General features: G+C 51.3%; 1 protein-coding gene across 2 annotated transcripts in view; it reads left to right on the top strand.

Annotated features, from left to right (window-relative positions):
- The window catches only part of TP53BP2 (tumor protein p53 binding protein 2), a 69,426-nt gene that overhangs the window by 29,772 nt on the left and 11,742 nt on the right, over positions 1-27,912 (top strand). The window contains exons 1-7 of one of the 2 annotated variants that reach the window (XM_084868853.1): positions 11,060-11,404; positions 19,709-19,856; positions 22,131-22,244; positions 24,780-24,862; positions 25,218-25,319; positions 26,175-26,349; positions 27,705-27,886. In XM_084868853.1, the coding sequence (XP_084724979.1) occupies positions 11,378-11,404; positions 19,709-19,856; positions 22,131-22,244; positions 24,780-24,862; positions 25,218-25,319; positions 26,175-26,349; positions 27,705-27,886 (831 nt within the window). In that variant the 5' untranslated portion in view covers positions 11,060-11,377. Of the gene's footprint in view, positions 1-11,059; positions 11,405-19,708; positions 19,857-22,130; positions 22,245-24,779; positions 24,863-25,217; positions 25,320-26,174; positions 26,350-27,704; positions 27,887-27,912 lie in introns of those variants that run through there. The other variant, XM_084868854.1, reaches the window with a different exon arrangement.

Consider the following 27,912-nt stretch of genomic DNA (forward strand, 5'->3'; position numbering starts at 1 on the left):
ATTGACCAGCTGCCTCCTGCATGCCCCCTACTGGGGATCGAGCCCTGCAACCTGGGCATGTGCCATAACCGGGAATTGAACCGTGACCTCCTGGTTCATAGGCCAGTGCTCAACCACTGAGTCACACCAGCTGGGCTGCTATGACCCATTTAATCTCATGACAGATAGATGAGGAACGGTCAGCTGAGTAACAAGGAAGCAGAGGTCAGCAGGAAGGGTAATGAACAAAAACTAAGGGAGTCAGTGTCGGCATCTGGAAGTTTCTTTGCAGAGAACCTTCCTCATTTTTTCAATGTCACATCAGGACTTGCACCTGGAGGGGGCTGTCCTTTCAAGCAGATAGGCCCCTCTGGAAGGACACTAATAGTAACAGTGACACAAACAGACGCGAAAGGAAATGCTGCTATTTTAATTGCCCAGGTATCATCCCAAAGATAATCAAGGGTTGGTTGAATGATGATGATAGTGTTCTATAATGAATGAGCCATTAAAAAAAAAAAAAAAAGACAGTGACACAGAATGTGAGTTATCTTTGTGAATTTATCTTTTGTTTGCTTAATAATAAAATATATTGCTGTGTCTCTGGAGAAGAATTAGAGAATGTGCTAGAGTAAATGGATGGGCTTTCCAGTCATAGAGGACTGAGTCTTGATCATTCATACGTTCAGTAATATCCTGCATGTGGCATTTTCAGAGGCAAGATGCTAAAGACGTTATATGGATTGGGGGTGAGAAAAGGCATGACTGAGAGCCCTGAAAAACTTGGAGAGGTAGTAAGAGGATTTTTAGGAAGTGGCAGTGATAAGCCAGGAGCCAGTTAAGATCCTTTTGGGGGCATGAAAAGCTCACCAATAATGGCCAGCTATGTAGTTTTTCTTATGAGTAAGTCTGACCTCCAGGAAATCAACAGAGCTGTAATTTTCAGATCCAGCCACCAGGTGGCATTGTATTCCCTTGGGTGCTTGTGGGTCGCGTCTAGCCTGCCAGTTGGACTGCCCTGAGTGCCAAAGGTGGGACATCAGTAATTCTATCCTAGGTATTCTTTCCTCTGCCAGCACTGACCTAGTACTGTGCCCACTGGTCTTCCTGCTAAAATGCCTGCCAGAGGGGTGAACACTTCATTAGAAATTGTTTCTGATCCTCAAAATGTCTTTTCTGCCCTTAATGTCTCCATAGAGACTTCATAGAATTGTAACAAGTGTTTGACTAACCATACCATTTGGTGTTCCACTTTTAATTCAGTGTTATTTCACATGTTCGAATTAATATCATCTACACGTGTGTTTTAGAAAGGAAAATAATGTTTCAATGTATTTCTCATGTTTCCATCATTAGAAATAGCATTGATAGGAACGTGACAGTGTTAGACCCCAAAGTAGAAGTAAAGGCTCAAAGAAGGATTTTACAGTTCTTGGTCTATATTCCCAGGTTGCTTTATTGAAAAAAAAAAAAAGTGCTGTTTTTCAATTGCTATTTTTCCCTAAGACCTCTAACTCCCAATAAAAAAATCAAGTTGCTGAGAAAGACAAATGCCATATTATCTCAATGAAATGTAGAATTTAAAACAACAACAACAACAGCCCTGCCAGTTTGGCTCAGTGGATAGAGCGCCGGCCTGAGGACTGAAAGGTCCCGGGTTCGATTCCGGTCAAGGGCATGGACCTTGGTTGCGGGCACATCCTCAGTGGGGGGTGTGCAAGAGGCAGCTGGTCGATGTTTCTCTCTCATCGATGTTTATGGCTCTCTATCCCTCTCTCTTCCTCTCTGTAAAAAAATCAATAAAATATATTTAAAAAAAAAAGAAAAAAAAAGGAATTACCGTCCGGGCTGCTTCTCTCGGCCTGATTGATGATGCAAGTCCAGCTTTCCAGAACGCGAAGGGTGGATTACCGTCTCAGCTGATTTGTGAAGCCGGGAAGGGTTTCAGCTTCTCTGAATGTTTTCCAAGTTGACTAATCTGCTCTTTGTGTTGGGAAATCCACACGAACCCTTTTCCCAGCACCCTTGGCTACTCTGTTCTCTGCAGCTACAAGAGGGGGGAAGCCGAGCTGATGGAACATTCTAGAGTCCACACAAACCCCCATCCCACCCGGTATTCCCCTCCGATTGCTCACCCACAGAGGGAGCAGGCAGCTGTGCCAGGGACATTCCTCTTGACCACTGCTTCCTTTGGGAGAATTTTTTATTTTATTTTATTTTATTTTAATTAATTAATTAATTAATTTTTAATACATATTTTATTGATTTTTCACAGAGAATCATCGAGCAGCTGCCTCTTGCACACCCCCTACTGGGGATGTGCCCGCAACCAAGGTACATGCCCTTGCCTGGAATCGAACCTGGGACCTTTCAGTCCGCAGGCCGACTATCTGCTGAGCCAAACCGGTCCCGGCTGGGAGAATTTTTTTAAAAGTAGCAGTATTGCCTTAGTCCGTTTGGCTCTGTGGATAGAGCATCGGCCTGTGGACTGAATGGTCCTGGGTTCGATTCTGGTCAAGGGCACATGCCGGGGTTGTGGGCTGGATCCCCAGTGTGGGCTTTGCAGAGGGCAGCCAATCAATGATTCTCTCTCATCATTGATGCTTCTATCTCTCTCTCCTTCTCCCTTCCTCTCTGAAGTCAATAAAAATATATATACTGGTATATTTTTATTTTTTTAAAAATATTTTTATTGCCCTAACTGGTTTGGCCCAGTGGATAGAGCATCGGCCTGTGAACTCAAGGGTCCCAGATTCTATTCCAGTCAAGGGAATGTACCTTGTTTGCAGGCACATCCTCAGTAGGGCGTGTGCAGGAGGCAGCTGTCAATATTTCTCTCATTGATATTTTTAACTGTTTATCCCTCTCCCTTCCTCTCTGTAAAAAAATCAATAAAATATATTTAAAACTATTTTTATTGATTTCAGAGAGGAAGGTAGAGAGAGAGATAGGAACATTAATGATAAGAGAGAATCATTGATTGGCTGCCTCCTGCCACCACCCCCCCCCCCCACACACACACACACACACACACACACTGGGAATCAAACTGTGACCTCCTGGTTCATAGGTCTGTGCTCAAACATTGAGTCACCCCGACAGGACCCTGTGACTCCTTAGCTCTGATGGCTCTGACCTTGCTTGGGGGCTCCTGATGCATTCCCCCCAGCCCGGCCCCGGGTTGCAGGGTTGTGTGTACGAGTTAATGTTTCCCCTGAGAAAACCTCAGAAAAATCCCATGACGGTCTCAGCGGTAGTTTCGATCAGTGATCACTGAAGCCACGTTCGAAGGGCCACGTCCGCTGTGCGGCACGGAGCCCGCTAACGAAAGGGACAGGCTTCAGCCGGGAACCCGCAGGGCTGTAGCTGCTCTGTTCCTGCCACCAGGGCCGCTGCTCAGGTGTTTCTCCAAGTTTCCTTTCGCTGATGGTGGGAAGCAGAAGAGGGGAGCATAGGCCTGGTGCAGCAAGGAGGCCCGCCGTTACTTTTCACGAGCAGCCACCTTCTTCGTTACTCATCTCTCCGTCCAAGTCACCTTTCTTCATCAGTCAACTGAGACTATTCATAGCATCCATTTCTTTTCTTTTAAAAAAAAAATATATATATATTTTATTGTTTTTTTTTACAGAGAGGAAGGGAGAGGGATAGAGAGTTAGGAACATCGATGAGAGAGAGCACATCAATTAGCTGCCTCCTGCACATCCCCCACCGGGGATGTGCCCGCAACCATGGTACATGCCCTTGACCGGAATCGAACCCGGGACCCTTCAGTCCGCAGGTCAAACCGGTTAGGGCAGCATCCATTTCTTAAGGTTGTTGTGTGGTTGTGGTTAATCCTCCTCAGAGGATTTTAGTTTTTGTTTTTAGAGGCAATGGGAGTGGGAGAGACGGAGAGAGAAACATTGATGTGAGAGAGACATCAAATGGTTGCCTCCTGCAGGCGCCCGAACCGGGGCCGGGGATCGAGCCTGAGGTATGTGCCCTTGACCAGAATCGAACCTAAGACCCTTCAGTCTACAGACCAACACTCTAACCATTGAGCCAAACCCGCTAGGACTGTTGTGAGGATTTACTAAGATATGTTGTTTCTGGGTCTGCATGGGAGTGAGGATCAAAGGTAGTTCCTATTACGACTCTTCATGAAGTTTTTCTTTTTCTTTTTTTTAAAAATATATTTTATTGATTTTATACAGAGAGGAAGGGAGAGAGATAGTTAGAAACATCGGTGAGAGAGAGTCATCAATCAGCTGCCTCTTGCACACCCCCCACTGGGGATGTACCCGTAATCAAGGTACATGCCCTTGACCGGAATCGAACCTGGGACCCTTCAGTCCCCAAGCCGACGCTCTATCCATTGAGCCAAACCGGTCCCGGCCATGGAGTTTTTCTAATCAAATCATAAAAGCATGTGGCTCAGGGTTCGCCTCGTTTGTAGAAGAGCTGCCTCTCCAGATCTCAGCGTGGATGTGCCCCTCGCACCCCCACCCTCCGATCACGCCCCAGAAACCACCTTCACTGATGCCCTCCCCAGGCTTCCTCCCCAGCTGACCCGGGCTGAGTATGACATTGCGTCCCTGGATACAGAGAGGAGGCCCAGCCCTTTAAGAGGAAGTGAGATGTCTCTGGGACAGGACTGTCCAGTTCAGCCCTGGCAGCCTCGAGTTAACATGGGCTCCTCTGACCCAGCGAGGTGTCAGAACAACACGTCTCTCTCGGTGTTCCGTTTCGCTGGTTTCTGCCCTGCTTGTCTCTGACAGCTTGCCTGGCAACCTGAGCCCCGCCCCACCCACTGCCTGGCCCTCTGCCACTCACCTTAGGATCTCTATCTCAGTAGCAGCTCCTGTCTGAACGACACCCTCACCCAGTTTAACCACACCTGACCAGCCAACCCTGCACGGGGTCTCCTGCAGAACCTCTGGCCCCTGGGGACCTCCAGGAGCAGGGCCCCTGCTGACTAAGCAGTTCTCTGCTGGCACCCGTGAGAAGCCACAAGCATTTTTTTATGTGAAGCTTATCTAAGTCCTCATCTGAAGTATCAGAGCTGCCTCCCATCAGCCCACAAGGGATTTCGGTCTAAGATAAGGATGGAGGATGCATAATGGGGTGAGGTTAAGCCCAGGGTTAGATGGAGCTGGGTTTGATACAGCTTGTGGGAGGCAATGCTTTATTTGTCTCCCACAAGCCTGTCTTAGGGGAGACTTTCTGCTCACAAGTCTTCCCTCTGTTTTGACGTTGGATTCCCCTATCTTCCCTTCTGTTTGGATCTGGCTCGAGTGAACTGAAAACCCACTGGCTGGTGACAACATGCAGAACGGTCTCTGTCCCTTGAGGCCAAGCGTGTCAAACTCAACGGCTGACACGGGCCAAATCAACAAGGATTAAGTGTACGTGGGCCGCAAAAAACCACAAGCTTCCATTTTCATGGAAACGTAGCTTTATTTCAATAGAGACACGCTGAATACAAAGGGCTGAAATAAATGAGTCCTCGTGAACGTAAAATAATAGAACATTTTAATAAAAATTAACATTTTTTTTTCTTGAACATTCACTTACCAGACACTGGATAACTGCACAAATCAATAAGAGTAATGCAAATAAAACTAATTTTCTTGTTCTCACACCAAGCAAGTCAGTCCAAGACTAATGAGGTGGCCATCGGCTGCTCAAGTATCGGCAGCCAATCAATGATTCTCTCTCATCATTGATGTTTGTCTCTCTTCTCCCTTCCTCTCTGAAATCAATAAAAATATATTTTTTAAAAAGGCAAAAGGGACAGAAGAACGATGGTATGGCTGTCTCAGGAGGGGAATGTGGGAGCTGTGAAAACTGGAGGATGGGCAGGGGCAGATATCCAAGGGCTTGGAGGCAGTGTCAAGGAGGAACGTTAAGCAAGGGAGTCTGATCAGACACGTGAGAGACAGTGGAAGCTTGAAAAAGGTAGTTGTGATGATAGGAGGCAAGGAGTTGGAAAAAGTATCTAAGACAGAAAGGACAGAGCTTGACTAGATGTTGGAGATGAAGGAGAAATACAGTCAAGCATGACTCCTCGATTTTTGGCTTTGAGAAAATGAATGAACCCTTGAGCCAGTCACCGAGACAGGAAATCCTGGGAGAGGACCAGGATTGGGGAGAAGGGCTGTGTGTCTGCTTTTAGAGAAGTTGAGTTCGAAATACTTTTTTTTTTTTTTTAAAGAGATGTCTTAATACCTTTTCTTTTCTTTTTTTAAAATATATTTTATTGATTTTTTTTACAGAGAGGAAGGGAGAGAGATAGAGAGCTAGAAACCGTCGATGACAGAGAAACATTGACCAGCTGCCTCCTGCACACCCCCTACCGGGGATGTGCCCGCAACCAATGTACATGCCTCTGACTGGAATTGAACCTGGGACCTTTCAGTCTGCAGACCGATGCTCTACCACTGAGCCAAACCGGCTTTGGCTCGAAATACTTTGAGACCGCCAAGAGACAGTGTCAAGCAGGTGGTTGGATATGACAGGACATGGATGTCTAGCTGTTCAACAGAACCTTCTGTGACGATGGAAATAGTCTGTATCTACACGGTCTAACCTTTTAGCTTCTACCCACATGTGACCATTTTCACGTTAATGAATTAAAGGGAAATGCTTGGTTTCTCAGTTGCCCTAGGCCAGTGGTCGGCAAACTGCGGCTCTTGAGCCACATGGGGCTCTTTGGCCCCTTGAGTGTGGCTCTTCCACAAAACACCACGTGCAGGCACACATGTAAAGTGCGATTGAAACTTCATGGCCCATGCGCAGAAGTCGGTTTTCGGCTCTCCAGAGAAATGTCAATCGTTGGACTGTGGATATTTGGCTCTGTGGACTAATGAGTTTGCAGACCTCTGGACTAGGCACGCTCCAAATGCTCAATAGTTAGATGTGGCAAGAGACTCTGCATGGGATGGTGCGAGTCCAGAGCCCGGGGGGCCGTTTGGGTTGGAAACATAAAAACTTGACCCCTGTGTAGATGACATTTAAGACCGTGGTTAAGACTTGTCTAGGAAGACGGGGGATCGAGCCTTGAGGACTTTGAACATGTCCAGGCTGGCGAGGAAGAGTGTCCTTCCAAAGACAGAGGTAGGAGAACCATGAGAGCATCATCCCAAATGTCAAGGGAGCCCAGGATCTTGGGAAGGAGGAAATGAGCAGCAGCTAAGTGCTCCAGGAGGTCAAAGAAGACATGGACTGAACGAACATGTTGGCTGCATCAGTGAAAGAAAGGTCACTGGTGACTTCATCAAGGCCTGTTTCACACGGTGGGGGTGGAGAGGGGGGAAAGAGTGCATCAGGGGGGAAGGATGGAGCCGAAAGGATGAGTAAGAGGGAGGTGAGGTAATGGGGAGAGGACTGACAACGGGAGATAAGAACTCATTAGCTCCTGGTTTCAACAAAGCTGGGAATGGCTTAAACCAGTGGTCGGCAAACTCATTGGTCAGCAGAGCCAAGTATCAACAGTACAATGATTAAAATTTCTTTGGAGAGCCAAATGTTTTAACCTTAAACTATCTAGGTAGGTACATTGTTATTAGCTTAACTAGGGGACTCCTAAGCTGGCCTTTGCTAAACACTCAAGGGGCCAAAGAGCCGATGGTGGCTCGCCAGCCGCAGTTTGCCGACCACTGGCTTAAACCAAACCAAGGTGCCATCAATAGCCTAGAGAGATGTCTTCAAATACTGGGTTTCTCCAATGGTCTTTTGTCATGAATATGGGGAGGCACACCCCTACTGCTCCTCCTTCCTACCCTAACTCTCTCGGAGAGGGAGTGTGAGCTAGGCCAACACGGGGCTTGGAGGCCATGTTAACAGCATGGTGTGGATCCTCACAGAAATAGAAAGACATGGGAAGCATTTTTTAAAAATATAAAAACATTTTACTAACTAGAATTGGGAGCAAACACAAGAAGACAGAAAAGTATAATAAACCACCAGGTACCACTCATCGTCTGGCCCCGAAATGCTTCCGCCGTCAGTCCTGCCCCATCCATATGCCCATCCACTTTGACTGGAGAGTTCTCAGCACAGGCTTGACCATATTTCTGCTAAGGTCATGCTTGCTGCTGGGTAGAGCAGGGGTCAAGCAAACTTTCTCTTGAAAGGGCCAGAGAGTAAGTTTTTTGTTTTGTTTTTAATTATCAATTTTATTTTATTTTTAAAAATATTTTTATTGATTTCAGAGAGGAAGGGAAAGGAATAGCGACAGAGAAACATCAATGATGAGAAGGAATCATTGATTGGCTGCCTCCCGCACGCCCCACACTGGGGATTGAGCCCACAACCTGGGCAGGTGCCCTTGACCGGAATCAAACCTGGGATCCCTGAGTCCGCAGGAGGCCAACGCTCTATCCACTGAGCCAACCCAGCCAGGGCACAGAGAAAGTAAATCTTTTAGGCTTTGCAGGCCACACGGTCCTCTACTCCAGCCACTCAACTCTGCTAAGGCGTGAAAGCAGCCACAGCCAATATGTACACAGTAAGATGTGTTCCAGGAAGACTGGGCAGACAAGAAGCAACTGATGAATGCATAAATAAGTGGCACAATAACTGTGTTCTCTCCAGAGTCTTTGACAAAATACAGACGCACAAGAGTATTAGTAAAAGTATGAATATTTTTTACTATTATTAATAAATAATAGTAATTTTTAAATTACTATTAATTATTAGGGGGGAATGAACGGCAGGAGCGAAAGCCCCACATCCTCTACGTTATGGGCTAAGGAAGGTGGGGGGTGATCTGAAACACAAAGTTTGGAACACCTGTGGGAAATGGGGAGAAAGCCGAGGACTCCAACGCCGGCACTCAAGACAAATGTCATTAATTGTACGTGCCTGGGGGTGAGGTGAGGTCCGCAGAGAAGAGGGCTCCCGCCCAGCTGGTGGTAATTGGGCTTCTCTTTCGTGGGGTTGGTTACAGAATTATAGAGGCTGACAGACTAAGCAGGTGGAAGGGGGAAAACCACCCACCGGAGAGCCTTCTGTGGATGGCACAGAATTTAAGGAATGAGCCCAAAGCTTAGACAGGGTTTTTTGTTGTTTGTTTCACGCTTCTATGATTGAGAGAGAGAGAGAGAGAGAGAGAGGAAAAGAAAACAAAACCCTCAACATAAACATACCTGCTCTTTGGCAGCGGGGAATTCTCAATTGGCTGGAAGTGAGTTTCGGGACAGAGTGCCAGCTACTGTCCCTTCTCTCTCCCCCTCTCCTCGGGCGATGGGTCATCTGTGAGACAAGCAGTAAAAAAAAAAAAAAAAAGAAAGAAAAAAGAAAGGGGCCCCCTTACCCCAATTTTTATCTCCTTGCTTCTATTTCTATCGGAATTGTTTGGTTAGTAAGCCAGGGCTGCCAGGGCGCTCACTGGGTATAATGTACTATCGTGCGTGACTATTTCAGAGTTCAGGCTGCAAAGAGGTCTGTTTTTCATTGTTGAGAACTAGAGGCAATGTGACCAGTATCTGGAATTCTTTTTCCGGATGAATGGGGATGATGTTTAGGTTGCTTGAGATTTCCTTGTGTGCACAAAAGTAATGAAAACCAGTGGAATATGAAGCTGGTTTTTGGGTGCTAAATAGTCCCTTTATGAGCTGCAGGTTGCCAAAATAATAATAATAATAATAATAATAATAATAAAAAAATAATAATAATAATGATGATGATGATGGGGGTCTTGCTTCCCACAAATGTGCTTAGTTTCAGGATGAGAGTTTTTATTTTTATTAAGATTCTCCAATTTAACATGATCTCCTCTTCCCAGCAACTTGCTTCCCTCCTTATAACTCTACTTGGTAATTTATGTGAGTATTAATTTACTTAGCTATTGGTTTTATTGCCCACCCAGTTTTTTTTTTGGTTCATCATGAATGAATCTCCAATATGTAGAATACCCAACATAGTGTAGGTATTTGGTGAATATTTGTGGAACCAATGAAAGGATCGATTCCCTTTTACCTCACTCAGGACAATTCTCTTAGAATAACAAGATTTTATAAACTAGAGTTTTGGAGAACTTTGCATTCTCAATGATTTAGCCGTAGCTGAATATTTCCAGATATGTAGCCGGATGGTGCCGTCTGGAGTTGGATGGAGCTTCTGGTTTGGGGTTTGTTAAGACTGGGAGAGGATTGTCCATCCTTGAAGCTGGATAAGTCCAGGCCATTTCCTCGACCTTCTAGACTCGCAGAGAAGTGCCTCTGAGTGGGCCTGCAGGGGACTTGAGCAGGAGGAAAGCTGCTCTGGCAGGCAGTTGGGGTTCCCGGAGTCTCTCTGGAGGGTTGGCCGCGGGTGCCAGAACCAGCTCTGCTACTTTTCCAGCAGAGCCGCCGCCGTTCCCCGGGCCTTCGCTCCCCGAGGAGGAGGAGGATGGTACAAATCCAAGGTATCCCTGAGCAACAGCAAAGCCCCGTAGAGTGCTGCTTTGCACATTTTTAACCTCTCGGCGGGCTTTATGCATTCATTTTTATTGTGATTAAGTATAAACATCCCATTTGAGTCATTTTTTAAAGCGTCCTTTTTTGTGTGCAAATTACACAGAGTCACACGGGAGTTTGAAATGTGCATCTGGGCCGCGGCCAATGAGAGGAAAGGCTGGAGCTCCTTCCCCCTCCCAGGACCTCCCTGCAGGCAGGGCCTCCGCCGCGAATCTCCATCTTGCTGGACGGGGCGGTCCGCGCGGCCTCGGGGAAGCTCGGCCGTCCAGGGGGGGCCGACAGGTCCTCCCGCGAGGGGCCCAGGCGCCGAGGCTGGGACCGGGAATCCCCGAGGCCAAGGGTCCCACCCCGTACCCTGTCGGGAGGTGCCGGCCCTCTGCTCCTCGGGGGTCTTTCTTAGCTCCCTCTCTTCCTGAGGCGCCGCCCCCCAAACCCCCGGCTCCGCCAGGAGGTGCGCGCTCCTGGCGGTCTGCCCCGCGCTCCCGACGCACGTCCTGCGCCGCCGGGACAGGAAAGGACGCTGCCCCGAGCGCGCGCCCCGCCCCGCGCAGGCGCGCACCCGCCCTGCCCCGCGCAGGCGCGCGCGCGCTCTCCTTCCCCCCAGACGCGCGCACGCGCGGAGGCGGGGCCGGCGCGGGGGCGGGGCCGGCGCGGGCTCGGCGGGGGCCAGGCCCGGGCGAGTTGGTTTCGGAGCGGAGGAGGCAGCCCCGCGGCCGCGAGCGCCGAGGAGACAAAGCCGCGTCCGGAGCCCCCCGCGGGGTCGGGCCCGGGCTCCGAGGCGCCCCAGCGGCGGGAGGGCGGTGCGGACCCCGCGCCGTCCCACCACCACCGCCGCCGCCTCCTCCTCGCAACAGGTCCGCCGCCTCCCGGGCGGCCTCGCTCCGCGCGCCCCTCCCCCGCCCGCGACCCCCGGGCGCCGCCGCCGCCGGACTCCGGGCCGCCGCCGGCCGCCCGCTTCGATGCGGTTCGGGTCCAAAATGATGCCGGTGAGTGGGCCAGGCGGGCTGGGCGGCCGGGGCGGCAGGCCCGGAAGTGTGCGCGGTCGCGGGTGGGGGGTCCGGTCGGGTCCGAGCGGATCCCGGGGCCTGAGCCCGCGTGGCGGGGCCTCGGGAGGGAGCGGCCGCGGCTCCAGGCTCCGGTTCCCATCCCCGGTCCCCGCGATCCCCGGGGCCGGCCGGCCCGCGTGCGGGAGGAGGGTCCCCGCCACCGCTCCCGAGCAGCCGCTCAAACTTTTCCTTTTCTCTCCGGCGGGGTCCTGAGCTTCTGCAGTTCTCGGAGGTCACACAGGGAAACCACCGGGAAACCGGGGATCTTATTGCTTTTGTCTTAAAAAAAAAAAAAAATAGCAACCCCAAACAACTTTTCGTTGGAGCGAATACACCTCCTGGAAAGAGTGCCCTCCTGGCTTGCTTTTGAATTGCATTTCGATCTTGGGATCGGCAGGAGCAGCAGCCCAGCCGCTCGGTCTGTTGCTGGAGAACTGGTTTTAGTAAATGCAAACGCAAAGGGTTTTTTGTTTTTTGCTTTTTTTTTAGTCGCAGTAAAAAAATGCGTGTGCCCGCTGGCTGCGGGAGGATCGGTGAGTCCCCGGCCCCGCGGGCTCTGCTCGGACCTGGCCGCCAGGCCACAGGGGTCAGCAGGGTCGATTGAGGCATTTTGGAAATGAAATGCCTGCCCGGAGGGTTGCAAGTGGCTCATGCAGGCTGCACAGCAGCATCACGTCTGCATTTGTTCAGAGAAACAGCTTTTAGACAAGTCTGCGGGTCGGAGCGACCGCACAGTTTGTTTTATCTGCAGTCACGCAGAGGCAGAGTCTCGCTATTCTGTCCCCTGCTCCCTCTCCTTGGACCCTGGGAGGGTGTCCTAAATTTTCTTATTGGGGGACAACCTGAATTGATTGCAATCGATCATTGAGTTTAGATCCTTTTGTGACATTTGGTCCTGCCAGGAGTCTAGGAATTTGAAAGTGTGAATAGCAATGTGCATCCCATTTTAGTTTTGAAAAAAATTTTTTTTTATTGTTTTTACAGAGGAAGGGCCTAGAGGGATAGAGAGATAGAAACATCAATGATGAGAATCATTGATCGGCTGCCTCCTGCACGCCCCCTTCTGGGGATTGAGTCCGCAACCCAGGCTTGTGCCCTCGGCCAGAATCGAACCTGGGACCTTTCAGTGGGTAGGCGGATGCTCTATCCACTGAGCCAAACCGGCTCGGGCCTATTTTAGTTTATTGCCTGGTTATGAAGTCAGTTTGTGATGTCAGAATGCCCAGTCAATACAGACCTAGAACCAGGGGGAAGGACTTTGCGGTTAAAATGTTTAATTCCTGGGATTTACATTTCTTTGTCTCGAAATAACTCTGGTTGGCCGTTTGGCTGTGCATTTTTCCTAAAAATAGGACCAAGACGAGTGGTGGTGGTTGCTGTGTGATTTCCTCCTTAAAGATCGGTTTTATGCCCAGGTTTCCTTTGGGCTTTCTTAAGACTTTGGTTTCCTCCTCCCAGCTTTTTACAGAATTGGTAAAAAGTTATGTAGCTCTTGAAACTATAGTTAGTTGAGCAGTCTGGTTCTCCCAATCGCCTTTCTAATGCCAGGAGAGTTTTAGCGGAAGGCCTCAGGGTGGTGTGGTGGCTGGTGTATCACCTCTGAAGCCAGACTAACCCTTAGTGTTTGCTCACCTCCTACCTCTGTGGCCAGAGGCCTTTTTTCTGTTTTCCTCCATCCTCCCTCAGTTTCATCACCTGTAAAATGGGCATAATTACAGTCCTGCACCCTTAGGGTGGTGGTGAGGATTAGAATTACTGTTTATGAGGCAATTAGTTCAGTGCCTTGCTTTGAATAGATGCTAGGTAAGAGCTGCTCCTGGATTTACAGTATTGGCTAAACCGAGATATTCTCTCTCTCTCTCTGTCTCTATCTCTCTCTCTTTTAAGATTTATTTTTATTGTTGAAATTATTACAGATGTGCCTCCCTTTCCCCCACTGACCCCTTCTAGCCCACACCTGCCCCACTCAAACTGAGGTTCTTACCCTTGCAGTACATAAACATAGGAACCATTTGCATTTAGTAACCTCATGTTATGTATGTCTTTATCCTGTAATATTTCTCTCCCTCCTCTCCCCTCTCCCCTTCTCCCCCATCCCCTCTCCCCTCTCCCCTCTCCCTCTCCCCCTCCCCTCTCCCCGCTCCCCTTTTCCCTCTCTCCTCTCCCCTCTCCCCACTCCTCTCTTCCCTCTCCCCTCTCGCTCCTCTCTTCTCTTTGCTTTCCCCTCTCCCATCTCCCTCTAAAAATCTATTTTTTAAAAAATCTTTAAAAAATTTACATCTCATTGGGGAGAGCCAAGAAACTTCAGTCATTGGGAGATCCTTCCGGAGCACTGAGCATTAGGGGGACAGTGGTTCTTAACACTTCGCATTCTGTCTTATAAAATCATCTTGTCAAAGAAATGCAAATCCTGCCGAAACCGGTTTGGCTCAGTGGTAGAGCGTCGGTCTGCGGACTGAAGGGTCCCGGGTTCGATTCCGGTCAAGGGCATGTACCTTGGTTGCGGGCATATCCCCGGTAGGAGGTGTGCAAGAGGCAGCTGGTCGATGTTTCTCTCTCATCGATGTTTCTAACTCTCTATCCCTCTCACTTCCTCTCTGTAAAAAATCAATAAAATATATTTAAAAAAGAAAAAGAAAAAAGAAAAAAAAGAAATGCAAATCCTAAACATAGAAGCAACTCCACTAACTGGCCACGGGGGTCACTTTTAGTTTTATTTGTCCACATAAAATCTATCCCAAACCAAATTACTTGCTCGGATGATAACAGAGTCAGGTTTTCGTTGAGAATGTTTGTAAATACCTGTTGAACAGATGGCCCCGAACGGCCACCCCTAAATAACCCGCAGGCCAGTGAGGAGGAGTGAAGAGCAGTGACTCAGTGTGATTTCATTCACCATCAGCCCCCAGCGTGTGTCCAGCAGATCCATCCCATTCGATGGAATCACTACTCCCTACTGCACAGAAGCAGGAGACCGTGCCCGGGCCCCCCATCTGATGGCCCACCAGCAGCGGGCATCCCTCCGGCCGCTGCTGCCCCACCCGAGCCTCTGGAAGGGCTGGGGACTCACAGGGTGCTTTCTGATTTCCCACCCCCCACACCTCCCTGCACCAGTCCACTTCGGATTCTTTCCTTCCTCCGTCATCACCTTCGTGCCCTTTAAGCCCCGTTAAAGACAGATTAGCCAGCACACCCACATACCAAAGGTAATTACCCCCACCCCCCAGTGGGGGGAGCTGAGGTCCCTAAGGAAGCCTAGAGGGTAGAAAAGTCACTGAGGGGCCTCCATCGCCAGGGTGGGAGGTGAGAGACCCTCCTTCAGGTCACATTGATGGGGGACCATTAGCAATCTCCTCCTCCGCTTGTGTGATGGATTGATCTCTTCCTGCAGTTGGCACTGTAAAAAGTTGATGTTCCCGACTTACAAGTGGAAGGAGTTGGCGCTTTAAAGTCGCTGACAAGGGCTGATCCGGCGCCTCTGCCCCGGAGGGAGGAGAGCCGAGAGGGAGGGAGGAGAGCCGTCTGCAGGGCTGGGCGCTGGGAGTGCGCAGCCCCAGCAGCTCCCTCCGTGTCCAGCGAGGCGCCCAGCGCCTCCGGGAAGCTGGACGCTGCTTTGATCCGATGGTGGCTGCCCTCGTTGTGATGGAGAGAACTGAGCTCAGCTGTTCGCAGGCACGATCGCTGTAGCCGGAGTCAGAGAGAATAATCCCGCTTCCCCCAGCCTCTCCCCGGGGGAGTTCACCAGGGACCCGTTCTGCTGCTCCGCATGGGAAAGAAGGGGTGAAGTCCTGTCTGCTTCCTTGGGGTGCGGTGTGTGACGGTGTATGAGGGCTCCAAGTGTCCGGGAAAGGTGGCATTTGGGAAGGAGGGTTACTGTAGGTCAGTTTTTATGTTTTCCATTCGTTTACGCCTCTTGGCTGTCTTCAGTCTGTCTCAGATCGCATTTCTTTCCCCCCCATTTCTGAATTCCCACCTGACCTACAAGTCTCATTCATGCAAATTAGTACCAGGTTGTTCTCTGACTTTCCCATGGGTAGATTTACCTTCCTTAAGAGATGGTTCTCTCACACAGTCAGCATGTAGTAGGCCTTTTAAATGATGATACAATTCATATATCACAAAATTCACCCTGTGAGGCGGTGGCGGGGGGGGGGGGGGGGCATTGGATATTTATCACATCATTCTCAGGCCGTAAAGGATTATCACCTTAAAAACTAGCCTGTTGCAGTGGGTGACACACTGCATTAACTCACCCCTGATGCCATGGCAGGGCCAGACCCAAGGGTTTCCGGGGCCTCGTCCAGCCCAGCCTGCCGGCCAGACGTTCCCCGTCCAGTTGTCAAGTGGGCAGATCAGTGGCTTCGGTCCCCTCAGAGGCTGTTAACTGTCCTCTCCACCCCCAGAGCGTTTCATCACCCAAAAAAGTCTCTCAGCCCCTGGCAACCATCCTCTGCTCTGCCTCTTAGTGCTCCGCCCCCCCATGGCCTCATAGATTAGAATCCAGATTCTTGTTGGGGCTTTAGAACAACAGTTCTCAGCTGTGGGCTGTGGGCCTGCTGCGTCAGCATCACAGGGGAGCGTCTTGGAAATGCAGAATCTATAAAAAAAAACACAACAAAACACACACACGCACACACACACACACACACACACACACACACACACACAGTCATGCAGACTCCCAGTCCCTCTCCCCATCTGCTGACTCGGAAGCTCGGGCTGGCCCAGCACCTGTGATCCACACCGAAGTGAGGACCTGTGGCCTTCACAGTCCTGCAGGATCCGGCCTCTGAATTAACGTCTCCCTGTGCTCCCTCTAGTGACCTTCCTCGTCCACAGACTGACCGACTCCGTCCTTCCTCTCCGGCCGCTGGTCCCTCTGCCTGGGACAGCCAGGCTCCTGCGCTCATTCGGGAGCTGGTGCCCGGGCCCCTCCCTGACCTGGCAGGGGTGGGAGGCACTGCACCTCCGCTTGCCCTCCAGACCCCCTACCACCTTCCCCACCCTGCTTCCTGCCCAAGGTTCATTTCCAAAAGCTATTCCCAGGCCACCTGACCGCTGAGAGTGACCAGTGGAGAGAGGTGGGGGCAGACAGGGAGGGAGCCGTGAAGGCCATTGATGGACTTGCCCCCTCCCTGGGGGCCGGCCGTGTCCCTCTCCACACCTCGCTCTGTCCCTCCCGAATGCTGTGCTGTGTGCTGTCTTAGCTCTTTGGTGAGGGTCAGTTCTATTCAAACTTAGATCAGAAGATGGTGGCTTATAAATAGTGATGAATGAAGAACGTTGAGACAAGCGGGAGGACTGGTTAAAGCCATGCTAGAAGCTGGAGAAAAGAGGAGGGACGCACTGATTTCTCTCAGGTCTAGCTGTGCCGTCCGCCGTAGCATTTACCGGGCGGAAAGAACACTTACTGGGAAACTCAATCAGAGGCAAATCTGTGAACTGCAGTCACAGCTAAAGAATTTATTAATCATAAACAAACACTTACCGCTTCCTTGTTTCGTCCCAGGCACATTCCTGGTGCCGAGGGTAGCGCATGGAACAGACAAACCCTGGCCTGCTTTAATAGGGAAGACATAATAAAAACACGTGAAATAACTGTAACGATTAGATATACGATGTCAGCGACTGTCCAAGAAGAGGTGTAAAGCAGGGAAGCGGCATTAGCAGGTGGCCAGGGAGGCCTCGCTGAGAAGGCCACGCGGAGTGGCCTGCAGGGAGGGACTCTGCAAACAGGAACGAAGTGCTTGGGCCTGAGGGGGAGCGTGCCCGGTGTGAGGAACAGCAGGGGATTAGGAGGGGAGGGCTGAGAGGGGAGGGGGGCAGGATCAGGCAGCTAATCCAAAGCAAACTGCCCCCCCCCCCACCCCCCCTGCTGTCATAGACACACAACAGAGCAGCCTGGGCTGGTTTCTTCCTGATTGACTTTCTCACTAGTCACTGGATTGTCCAGTTCCCACACCCTCACTGAGTCACCACCTGTCTTCTGTCGAATCTGCCTTTTCTGCTAGTCCCTGCCCACTGCCTTCACGCAGCCCTCACGTCATGCCTGGACTGCTAACGTCCAGCTTGCAGGCTGGTGTCAACACGCTGGCTTTTACTCTGACACCGAATAAACACCTGAAATGGTGGTGGCTCTCAGGGACCTTACAGACTCTTATTTTGAAGACGGGAGGCTGAGATTCCGGAGGTGGCATTATCTCCCTCAGGTTGTCTAATCATTAACAAACCTGGGGTCCGGCCCGATCTCCTGCCCGGAACCGGCGGCAGGTCACACTGCCGGCCCGGCACCCGGGGCCTCACGCGGTCAGAACGTCACCCGGAGCCACTCTGCACGCAGACGAGGTAGAGACGGGTCACCACATGTGCTGCCGTTCACGCCAGTGTTAATTCTGGGGTTTGGGGGGACAGTGATCGTAAGCGGAACGCACCTCGTCGTTCTTACTTGTGATTGCGCTCTTAAAGAAACAAGGCTGTGGTTTCCCAGCAGGTGGGAGCCCGGATCTCTATGCGAGTTTGGGTTCAATAGAGCCGCTCCGTGGACAGCTTGCAGGGGGGAGGCGGGATCAGAAGAACAGACTTGTACCCCGGCCCTCCCTCTCCTCCAGCAGCTGAGCAGGTCACTGCTCCGAGTCCCCTTTAAAGGATTTCTGTAGGAAGAGAACACAGTGCCTGGGCTGCCCACTGAGCCCCGGGGTGCGTTTCTGAGGTGTGTGCCAGCACTCGGAAAGGTGGCCCTGGCCCGGGGAGGTGCTAGTCTTAGGGAACCGTTATGTGTTGGGCCTCTGTGTTCAGTAGGCAGACTGTCTATTAAGTATTTCTGAATTTAACAAACACCCAAGTCTCCTATCTACAGGGAGCACAGTGACTGTTCTTGAAGAGTTGAACTCCAAAGGACGTTTTGGAGTGGGTAGGGAAGATGGAGGAGAGACATCCTGTTTCATACTGAAGTGTGAATGGTTTATCTCTGTCACTAAATACGCTGGCTGTACGTTTGCCAGAGCAGCAGCCGGTGGGATTCCGTGAGTTTAGCTCATCTTTGTTATTTGTCTCATACTTTGCAGTTTTTGTGTACCAGTTCCAAAGTGCTGCTTGTTGGCCACGCGGAGGCCTGGAACCGTGTATCTCTGTGTAACTTGGTGTCATTGGCTGGCGGGTTCTGACCTCATCTGGAAACTGCAGCTGTTTTACCCAATGAGCCCAACTGGCCAGCGCTCTAGGTTACTTCCTATGTTCTCCACATTTATGGGGATTCAGAGCTTTAGCTACAAGAAATGGAGACTTGGATTCCCTTCAGAAAAGTTGGTTTTACTGCAAGGAGGAGCCAGGAAGCTCCCAGGGATGAGCCAGTTCCTCCCGGCCCTGTGTCCTCCCCCCACCTCCCCTTCCCCCCACTTTCTCATGTGCACGTCTTCTCTCCCCACTTCGGCCAAATCCTTGGGGCATCCAGTCGGTGTCTTAGCCGCTTCCCACCACCATCCCTAACGGGACGCTGCCTTCTTACAACAAGGGGCCGAGTGCAGCCTCTCAGCTCTGGGGTGAAGGGCGGGCGGTTTAGCTGGAAGGGGTAGTCTGTGGCTGTTGACTGATGGTCTCGTGTTATTGTGATCTCAGTGCAGCTCTTACTCCTCTGCTTTTTACAGCCTTAAAACCCAAACTTCCCCCAAATCCCATAGTCTCACTAATTATTTTTGCATAATGTACTGTATTGGTCCATCAGGCTCATGTTCCAGAGCCTTGGCATGCTCTATCTTTGATTATTTTCATAAGATAAAGTGTCACAGTGGGGTTACTCTTTCAAATGGTTTGTTCTTCTATTCCTGATGCATACTGGTTTGCGCTGAGTAGGTGCTCATTGAGTTGCATGCACATAGTGGGTACACACTGGGTTGAATGAGCCGTAGGGTTTACTGACTGGCATTGCATCAACAATTTGCTTCTGCAGCACCGAGAATTAACAGCACTTTTCTTTCTTTCTTTCTTTTGTAATTTAATAGGTGTGAAAACTTGCATTCTTTTTTTAAGGTGCAATGTCTATTTTTACTGGGAAGAAGATTGTTAATGAGTTTTAGATTTAAATCCTCTGCTGGCCTGTTTGTGTGCAAGGTCAGAAACGTCGTGGCGTGACAGCTGGCCGGGCTGTTCCGCTGGACGTTTGCACCGGGGCCTCTGGGGGCGGGAGGCGAAGGCGGGCACCGCCAGTGCGGGCAGTCGGTAACGCTTGTGCTTTCTCTCTGTTTCCAGATGTTTCTTACCGTGTACCTCAGCAACAACGAGCAGCACTTTACCGAAGTCCCCGTGACCCCAGAAACGATATGCAGGGACGTGGTGGACCTGTGCAAGGAGCCCGGCGAGAGCGACTGCCATCTGGCCGAAGTGTGGTGTGGCTCAGGTGGGCGGGCCGGGCGGCCGTGCTCCGTTGCGGTCTCTTATGGCTCCTGGACGGGGCGGGTGCTCACGCTTCCCACACAGGAGCCGGAGGGCAGCGTGTCCGTCAGGACACGTTCCTTCCAGCTTTGCTGTGACAAAGGACGTCTCTGCTCTCTCTCTGCATCCCAGGGGCCACGCCACAGAGGAAAGGTCAGAGGGCAGGCAGCTGGCACTCCGGGGGGAGCGGCCGGGGTGCTCCCGGGGTTTTGTAAGCCGAGGCTCTGCCAGGTTGGAAACGTGAGGCCTGACCGTCTTGCCCTCGCTAAGGTTTGGTAGGCTCTTAGGCAGAGCTGCTCAGTGCTGATTACTGTGGTGAAATCATAGGCCTTATACACTGAGTGGCCAGCTTATTATGATCTCCTATAGAATAAAAGGCTAATATGTAAATTGTCCCCTCGACCAGGAGTTGGACCAGCAGGCAGGCCGGCCCATGTCCCCTCCCCCTGGCCAGGCTGTCTGGACCCCACCCATGCACGATCTAATATATATATACTGAGTGGCCAGATTATTATGCGTTCAGAGATCATCATCATCTGGCCACTCAGTGTATGAAGCCTTGAAGTCAGTCCCTCAGTGTGGTTCTTTGCAGCTCGGAAGTGGGGCGGCCTGATTTCTTTGGCCCCTTAGGGGTTTGTAGACCTGGGAGTAATTTTTCCCGAGTTCTGTTCATTCCTGCCAGCCTGGGTGAGCTCCCGCGGAACCCCTTTCCCTGCTGGGGGTGCAGCCAGTTTTAATTACTATAGTTTTCTAACTTATTGGGTATCAGTAAGGCAGGGGCTTATTTCATTCTGATTTTAAAAAAATTCCTAAGCGATGCTTTTTCAGATGTTCGTTAGAATAACCTGGAAAGGCTCTGGGAGACATTCTGCTGGGATTTCGATTGGTTGCAATGACTCATAATTAATTTGACGGTTGTTTGTAAGGTGTGATTAAGAACTAAGTCTTGGGTATTGAAATCCTGACTCTGACATTTACTGGCTTTATGATGGAAGGCCGGATCCTTAATCTCTGTGATCTCCAGTGTTTTATCTACAGAATTGGGATCATAATTGAACCTGTCTCATAGGATTGAGGGAGGATTCCAGCAGATGATGCGTGGGGGGAGGGGGCTTCTCATAGCTCTCGGTGCATTTATCAATAGTATTATAATAGCTCTCAGTATTAGCTATGATGTTTTACACACACACACTCCCTTTGCTATAAATGGTCCCAAGTGTCCTATTTAACAAATAGTAAATATATCACTTTGATTTTGTGAGCTTCTCAAGTTTCTAATTTTCGTTCGCTGACAACCTTTTTATAGCCAGGAGCTTTGATTTGCCATCTCCTTTCCCGGCCGCCTGTCAGTGTTTGTGTAGAGAGCATTTCTGAGATTCCTGTCACAGCCTGGGACCGATGGGGAGGGAGACAGATACGTTTGCTGCCGGCGAGTAGAAGCAGGTTCAGCAGATGCTTAGGACACGGCGGGGTGACCGCAGTGACGGGTGGGCGTGCCCCGTCGGCAGGAGGAGAGAAATGCCCATCGGTTGCCTCCGCGTGCATCCTGACTGGGCATGGAGCCCGCAAGCTGGCATGTGCCCTGTCTGGGACTCGAACCTGCAGCCCTTTGGTGCATAGATGACATGAGTTGGGAGATTTTTTGAGGGGAGCTCAAGGTACCTGGCTTCTCCCGAGGTTCCCATCTATTCGGGTGTTTAGCTGGGCCCTTCTTTTTGTCTCTAGAAAAGTCCGGACAAGTGGCCGTTCACTGGAGGGGCCACGTGGATGTATTTGGAGTGTAGTCAGCAGCCTGTCATTGGGCAGTGGATACAGCTAATTTTTTTTTAACAGTTTTTAAAACAATAATTTAAAAAGTCTAGTAGAGAGTAAGATGAGGCTATTTAGAAGGTTGTTTGTAAATTTTTGGTTTATATATTTAGAGAATCCTAGAACCAGTGGAGTTAGAAGGGACCTCAGACCATCCCGTGTAGAAGATGACGGAAACCTTTGAAACCCGGGGGCCTGGCTACGGGGCCGGCTGATGGCCAGTGAGGGGCCCACGGAGTGAGGTCGGCCCCGGCTCCTTCCAGCCGGCCCAGGCCCAGGCCTCCCCCCGGGCTCGACACGGATGTGTGTGGGAATTTTCTAAGGGGCCCTGTAATGGAAACAAATGACCTCAGCTGCCGTGTGTTTCCTACAGTCCCAGCATGTCATGTGCACGCAGGATAGATAACACGTGTGTTTGTCTTCCCTCCAGAACGCCCCGTGGCCGATAACGAGCGGATGTTCGACGTCCTGCAGAGGTTTGGGAGCCAGAGGCACGAGGTGCGATTCTTCCTGCGGCATGAGCGCCCCCCGGGCCGGGACCTGGGTAGGTGCACCCCGGGGTCAGCAGCAGGATCGGGACTGTGGGTCAGGCACTGGCCTGGAACCGGGTCAGCAGCAGGACCGGAACTGTGTGTCAGGCGTTGGCCTGGAACCGGGTAGTCTGAGGGGGGAGCGGGTACCGGCGAGACGACGTCTAAGCTGGGGAAGAAGTGAGGATGGAAGGGCTGAGTGGAAGGGCGGCCAGGGGTTAGAGGTGACACGTCTCAGGTCCGTGCAGGGTGAGTGGGAGGAGCTGTGGTCACAGCAGAAGGCTGGGAGGTAGGATTCCAGGCGGAGCTCTCCCGGGGGCCGCGGTGCCAGGCTGGCCATGAAAGGGGCCTGGAGGGGGGTGCAGGTGAGGAAGCCCAGTGCTGAGAGCCTGGCTGTGGCTGGGACCCTCAGGCAGGTGCAGGCAGGGCTGGCCTGGGCAGAACATGGTAGTCAGGTGCTCACCTCTCGTGAAGAGGCTGTGACCAGGGTTTGTAGATGACGGGAGGAGAGGGCAGGAGGCAGTCATGGCCGTGGAGAAACAGCAGGCTGCACATGTCACCGCCATGTGGGCAGGTCTCGGAGGACGTGGGAGGGTGAGCAGCTTCCAGGCAGGTCCATGGGAGCCTCCGAGCCCCGTGGGCGGCTCTGTGCCCCGTGGGCGGCTCTGTGCTCCGTGGGCGGCTCCGTGCTCCGTGGGCGGCTCCGTGCTCCGTGGGCGGCTCTGTGCTCCAGGGGCGGCTCCGTGCTCCGTGGGCGGCTCTGTGCTCCGTGGGCGGCCCCGCGCTCCGTGGGAGCCTCCGTGCTCCGTGGGCGGCTCTGTGCTCCGTGGGAAGGCGCCCGTGGAGGCGATCACGAGGTATTTCTAAGACAGTTGGAGCTTTCACAATGGGAAGCTGAGGGTTTGTGACTTTTGTACATAATTCTCGGGAGTAAGACTAGGTAACATGTTCGCCTTTGGATGCTCCGCAGTCTCAGTTTTATGGCTTTACTGGGAATTCAGAAATCCAGAGGGTCCCCGCAATGAGGAATTACCAAGGTCAGACACGGAGGAGCTCACAGTGGACTTGTCTGGCCTCTCCGCAGAGGAGAAGGTGATCCTCTGGGGCTCGGTGACCTGTCAGAGGCCACACACCAGCGCAGAGCCAGAGCGGGACTCCGTCACCTCTGCCCAGCGGGCGGGCTGGTGTGCTGTGCGGGTGACGGTGCCCGGGTTCTGATTTAAATGAGCACCTGCTGTTTCCCTAACCGCTCTTCTTCGTGGTTTTCACTGGCACCTGCACCTCACTTTTGTTCGTTCTTGGTTTACGTTCTGCACGCATCCTCTGCTGAGAAATGGCTGGACTTTACCCACTCGCCGGCCAGGTCAGATGTCCGGCCGTGCAGCGGGGGCTGAATTATTGAACGGCCTCGCGATGGGTGCTGTGCGGTGTCGGTGTGTCTGTAACGTGAGACGCGGGCGGAGGCGGAGGAGCCGTTTCACGTTGTCACACGCTCCAGTGCCACACGGTGTTGGACTTGGGTAGTACAGGGCTGCTGGTCCGTGTCCTTTAGTCGGCTGGATTATAGGTTAGGAGGCTGTCACTGTGGTCTTTTTCCAGTTTTACTCGGCCTGGGACCAAGAATGGATGTGGACTATGTTTAAAGCTCTCGCCTGCGCTCTGTGTGTGGAACTGCACTGGCGGGGGTGGTGGTGATGGTGGTGGTGATGGTGGTGGTGGTGGTGGTGGGGGCGGGGATGGATCGGTGGGGACTGCCTTCGAGGCAGCAAAAACAGCAGTTGTTCCTAAACGTAGATTTATTTTTCTGCAGAAGTAGTGTGACCGATTCGTGGGGCTATTTTCTCAGAGAATTGAACAAGTGTTTTAAAAATAAAGCTAAGACGGTTCTAGCCCATTTGGCTCAGTGGACAGAGTGTTGGCCTGCGGACGGAAGGGTCCCGGGTTCGATTCCAGTCAAGGGCACATGCCCGAGTTGCTTGATCCTCGGTGGGGGGCGTGCAGGAGGCAGCCAGCAATGGTTCTCTCTCATCATTGATGTTTCTATCTCTCCCTCTTCCTTCCTCTATGAAATCAATAAGAATATATGATAAATAAGAAAATAAATAAAGCTAACACAGTAGGACTAGGGATGGCCAGACCCCTGGCTCTGAAGATACCGTGTTACTGGAATGGGAGTTGGTGGTAAGTTTTAGGCAGGTTCAGTAGACATTTAATAATCTTTCTAACTTCTGGAAGTAGAAATATTAGCTTAATTTCACTTACATAAAAAGTTCTCTTTGTTGATATTTGTTTCTTACAATGTATCAGTTTAAATTAAGACTATTTTCCCTTATGATGCATTAAGTGATGCCGAGAGACCCATATATTTTGGCTTAAAACGTTCGTTTTAGCCAAAACAGAATCCAGTGTGTTCCAGTTAGTACTTTCCCAAACTAAGAAAAGTTTCCTTTCCACTTAAAATGTCCAAGGGCAGTGATCACAGCACTAAGAAATGGACTTGGAAGGTCTGCAGCTCTGATTTAACGCTTGGTTTTGACTTGTGTGCTTAGTGAGTGGACCGCGGCCTCAGGATCCCGCCCTGAAAAGAAATGGCGTGAAGGTGCCGGGGGACCAGCGGCGGAAGGAGAACGGGGTGAGTGACCTGTCATCCTGGGAGCGCGCACCACCGCGCCGCTGCCTCTCACCCTGTAGCTCACTCGTCTGATGTTACTGACTATTGAAACTAAATAGTTTTAAAATAGAATATCTTATTTTACTTTACTTAAAATAAAAGCGTTGGTCCGTATGTGAGTATGTTTTATACCTTAACTTAGTAATAAATCAGCGGGGAGGGAGTGATGATGTAAAAGTCAGTGGTCTCTTTAATACCACGGAAGGAAAATGGCTGCAGGACGGTGCCCCGAGGGGTCCAGGCGAGGCTCGCACACAGCACAGCCGGACCCCCGGGCGTCTGCGCTCACGGGCGGGGCTCGCTGCTTTCCCCGCAGGTGAACAGCCCTCGCATGGACCTGACCCTGGCCGAGCTCCAGGAGATGGCGTCGCGCCAGCAGCAGCAGATAGAGGCGCAGCAGCAGATGCTGGCGACGAAGGTAACGTCTGTGAGGGGCCTGGCAGGCCGCGCGCCCTGTGTGCGCCAGCTGCTCCCAGGGTACCCTCATTACTGATGGTGCAGTTTCCTGAAGGTGGTAGGTGGCGTGTTGGCCCTCTCTGAGCGTGTTTGTTGAGTGCACTGTATTTGGAGGATGAAAGGCACAAAGAGGGTTACATTTCTTTTTCTTTTTTGTTTTAACATATTTTTTATTGATTTTGTACAGAAAGGGAGAGAGATAGAGAGTTAGAAACATCGATGAGAGAGAGTCATTGATCAGCTGCCTCTTGCACGCCCCCCACTGGGGATGTGCCCGCAACCAAGGTACATGCCCTTGACCGGAATTGAACCCGGGACCTTTCAGTCCCCAAGCCGATGCTCTATCCATTGAGCCAAACCGGTTTCGGCAAGAGGGTTACATTTCACATTTCCTTTCACCCTCACGGGGCCCGGGAGGGAGTTATCGGTCACCTTATGGATGAAGAAACAGACTTACGTACTCGGCGAGCTTGTGTGAGTTGCTGCGATCTCATAGCTAAAGGGTGACGAGCTCAGATCTGAACCCAAACTTGACGCCACAGCTTATCACTTCGCAGCTTCCTGAGACGGCCTCCCCGCTTCCCGAGCTCCCTCTTCCATCGTAGCTGTGGCTCAAGGGTCACTGCTCGCTTGCTGCACGAGAACCACCCCTAAGGGACTCTGGGACTGGGCCCCGCTGGTCTGATGGCATGTCCGGGGCAGAGCAGCGCGCCGGTGCGCCTCGGCCCCGGCGCCTCGGGGCTCTGGTTAGATGGCTTTCGGGGTCGGTGGGCTCCCTGCTCACAGAGAGACAGCCTGATGGTGGCGTTCACCTTAGGAGCAGCGCCTGAAGTTTCTGAAGCAGCAGGATCAGCGGCAGCAGCAGCAGGCCGCTGAGCAGGAGAAGCTCCGGAGGCTGAGAGAGATCGCGGAGAGCCAGGAGGCGAAGCTGAAGAAGGTGAGGGCGCTCAAAGGCCACGTGGAGCAGAAGAGGCTGAGCAACGGGAAGCTCGGTGAGTGGCCCTCGGTTTGTCTCAGCTCAAAGGCTGCATGTTGAACACATCGGTGTGGGAAGGCGATGTAAACTTGTAGCAGAGAGGAGTAAGATGAGACTCTGTATGCAGACAACTGTAAAAGAATGTTTGGAAAGTAAAATTCACTGTAACTTGGATGTCACTGGCTCCTCTGAATTGAGTTGAGTTGTTGAATGTTTAGACAAGTTTCTAAAATTACCTTTGGAAAACGTAGTAGTTTTTTTCTCTCTAAATATGTTTTGACTGCAAATCAGATGATGGCAAGGATTTTTTAGTTATAGAATAGGTCTATCAGTTACGTGACCATTTACATGCACATTTTAGTGATTTTAAAAAAAATAAATCTTTATTGTTGAAAGTATTACGTATGTCCCCCTTTCCTGCCCCCCCATTGGCCCCTTCTAGCCCACCCAGTCCCCAGCCCCAGGCATTCACTACCCTGTTGTCTGTGTCCATGGGTATAATGGTGCACATATGCATGCAAGGTCTTCTCATTGCAGCTGTCCCTTCAGCATTTCCTGCAGTGCTGGTTTGGTGGTGATAATCTCCCTTTACCCTTTTTTGCTTGGGAAGCTCTTTATTTCACCACCTATTTTGATTTATAGCCTTACTGGATATAGTAATCTTGGTATCAGATCTTTTTATTACCTTGAATACTTCATGCCATTCCCTCTGGCCTGTAGAGTTTCTGATGAGTAATTAGCTGACAGCCTTATGGGAACGCCTTTATAGGTAACAAATTGCTTTTCTCTTGCTACCTTTAAAAGATTCTCTCTTTCCCTTTAATTTTTGGCATTTTAATTATGATGTGTCTGGGTGTGGGCCTGTTTGAGCATTGACCTGTGAACCGGGAGGCCACAGTTTGATTCTTGGTCAGGGCACATTCATCGCTCCAGTGGGAGGCATACAGGAGGCCGCTGATCAATGATTCCCTCTCATCGTTGATGTTTCTGTCTCTCCCTCTTCCTTCTTCTCTGAAATCGGTGAAGATATATTAACCCTTTGCACTCTGCTGTCCCCTCTCAGGGGACATTGGAATTCTAGCATATCACTCGGATGTCCCCTCTCAGGGGACATTGCAGTTTATTAATGATTACGAGGGTCTGTAAATGCACGTTTCCGCCGCAAAGTAGCGTCGAGAGTAGCTGGTAGCCAATGTCCAGAATGTTCGGAGTGCAAAGGGTTAAAAAACACCGCTAGGTTAGCTCTAGGACTGGTCTGGGAAATTCCTCCACTTTTTGTTGGAAAGTTCCCTGGGAAGCCGGTCGCCTGGGAAGCGGTCCATTCCTGTTTCTCTTTTCACCGACGGCTGCTGTCTCCCCTCCTCATCGCAGTGGAGGAGATTGAGCAGATGAACAGCCTGTTCCAGCAGAAGCAGAGGCAGCTCGTCCTGGCCATGTCCAAAGTCGAGGAGCTGACGAGGCAGCTGGAGATGCTCAAGAACGGCAGGATCGACGGCCACCATGACAACCAGTCCGCCGTGGCCGAGCTCGACCGGCTGTACAAGGAGCTGCAGGTACCGGGCCGCCGGGACGCACATAG

This window comes from Pipistrellus hanaki (genome assembly GCF_964339955.1).
Source record: "Pipistrellus hanaki genome assembly, chromosome: 20".
NCBI lineage: Eukaryota > Metazoa > Chordata > Mammalia > Chiroptera > Vespertilionidae > Pipistrellus > Pipistrellus hanaki.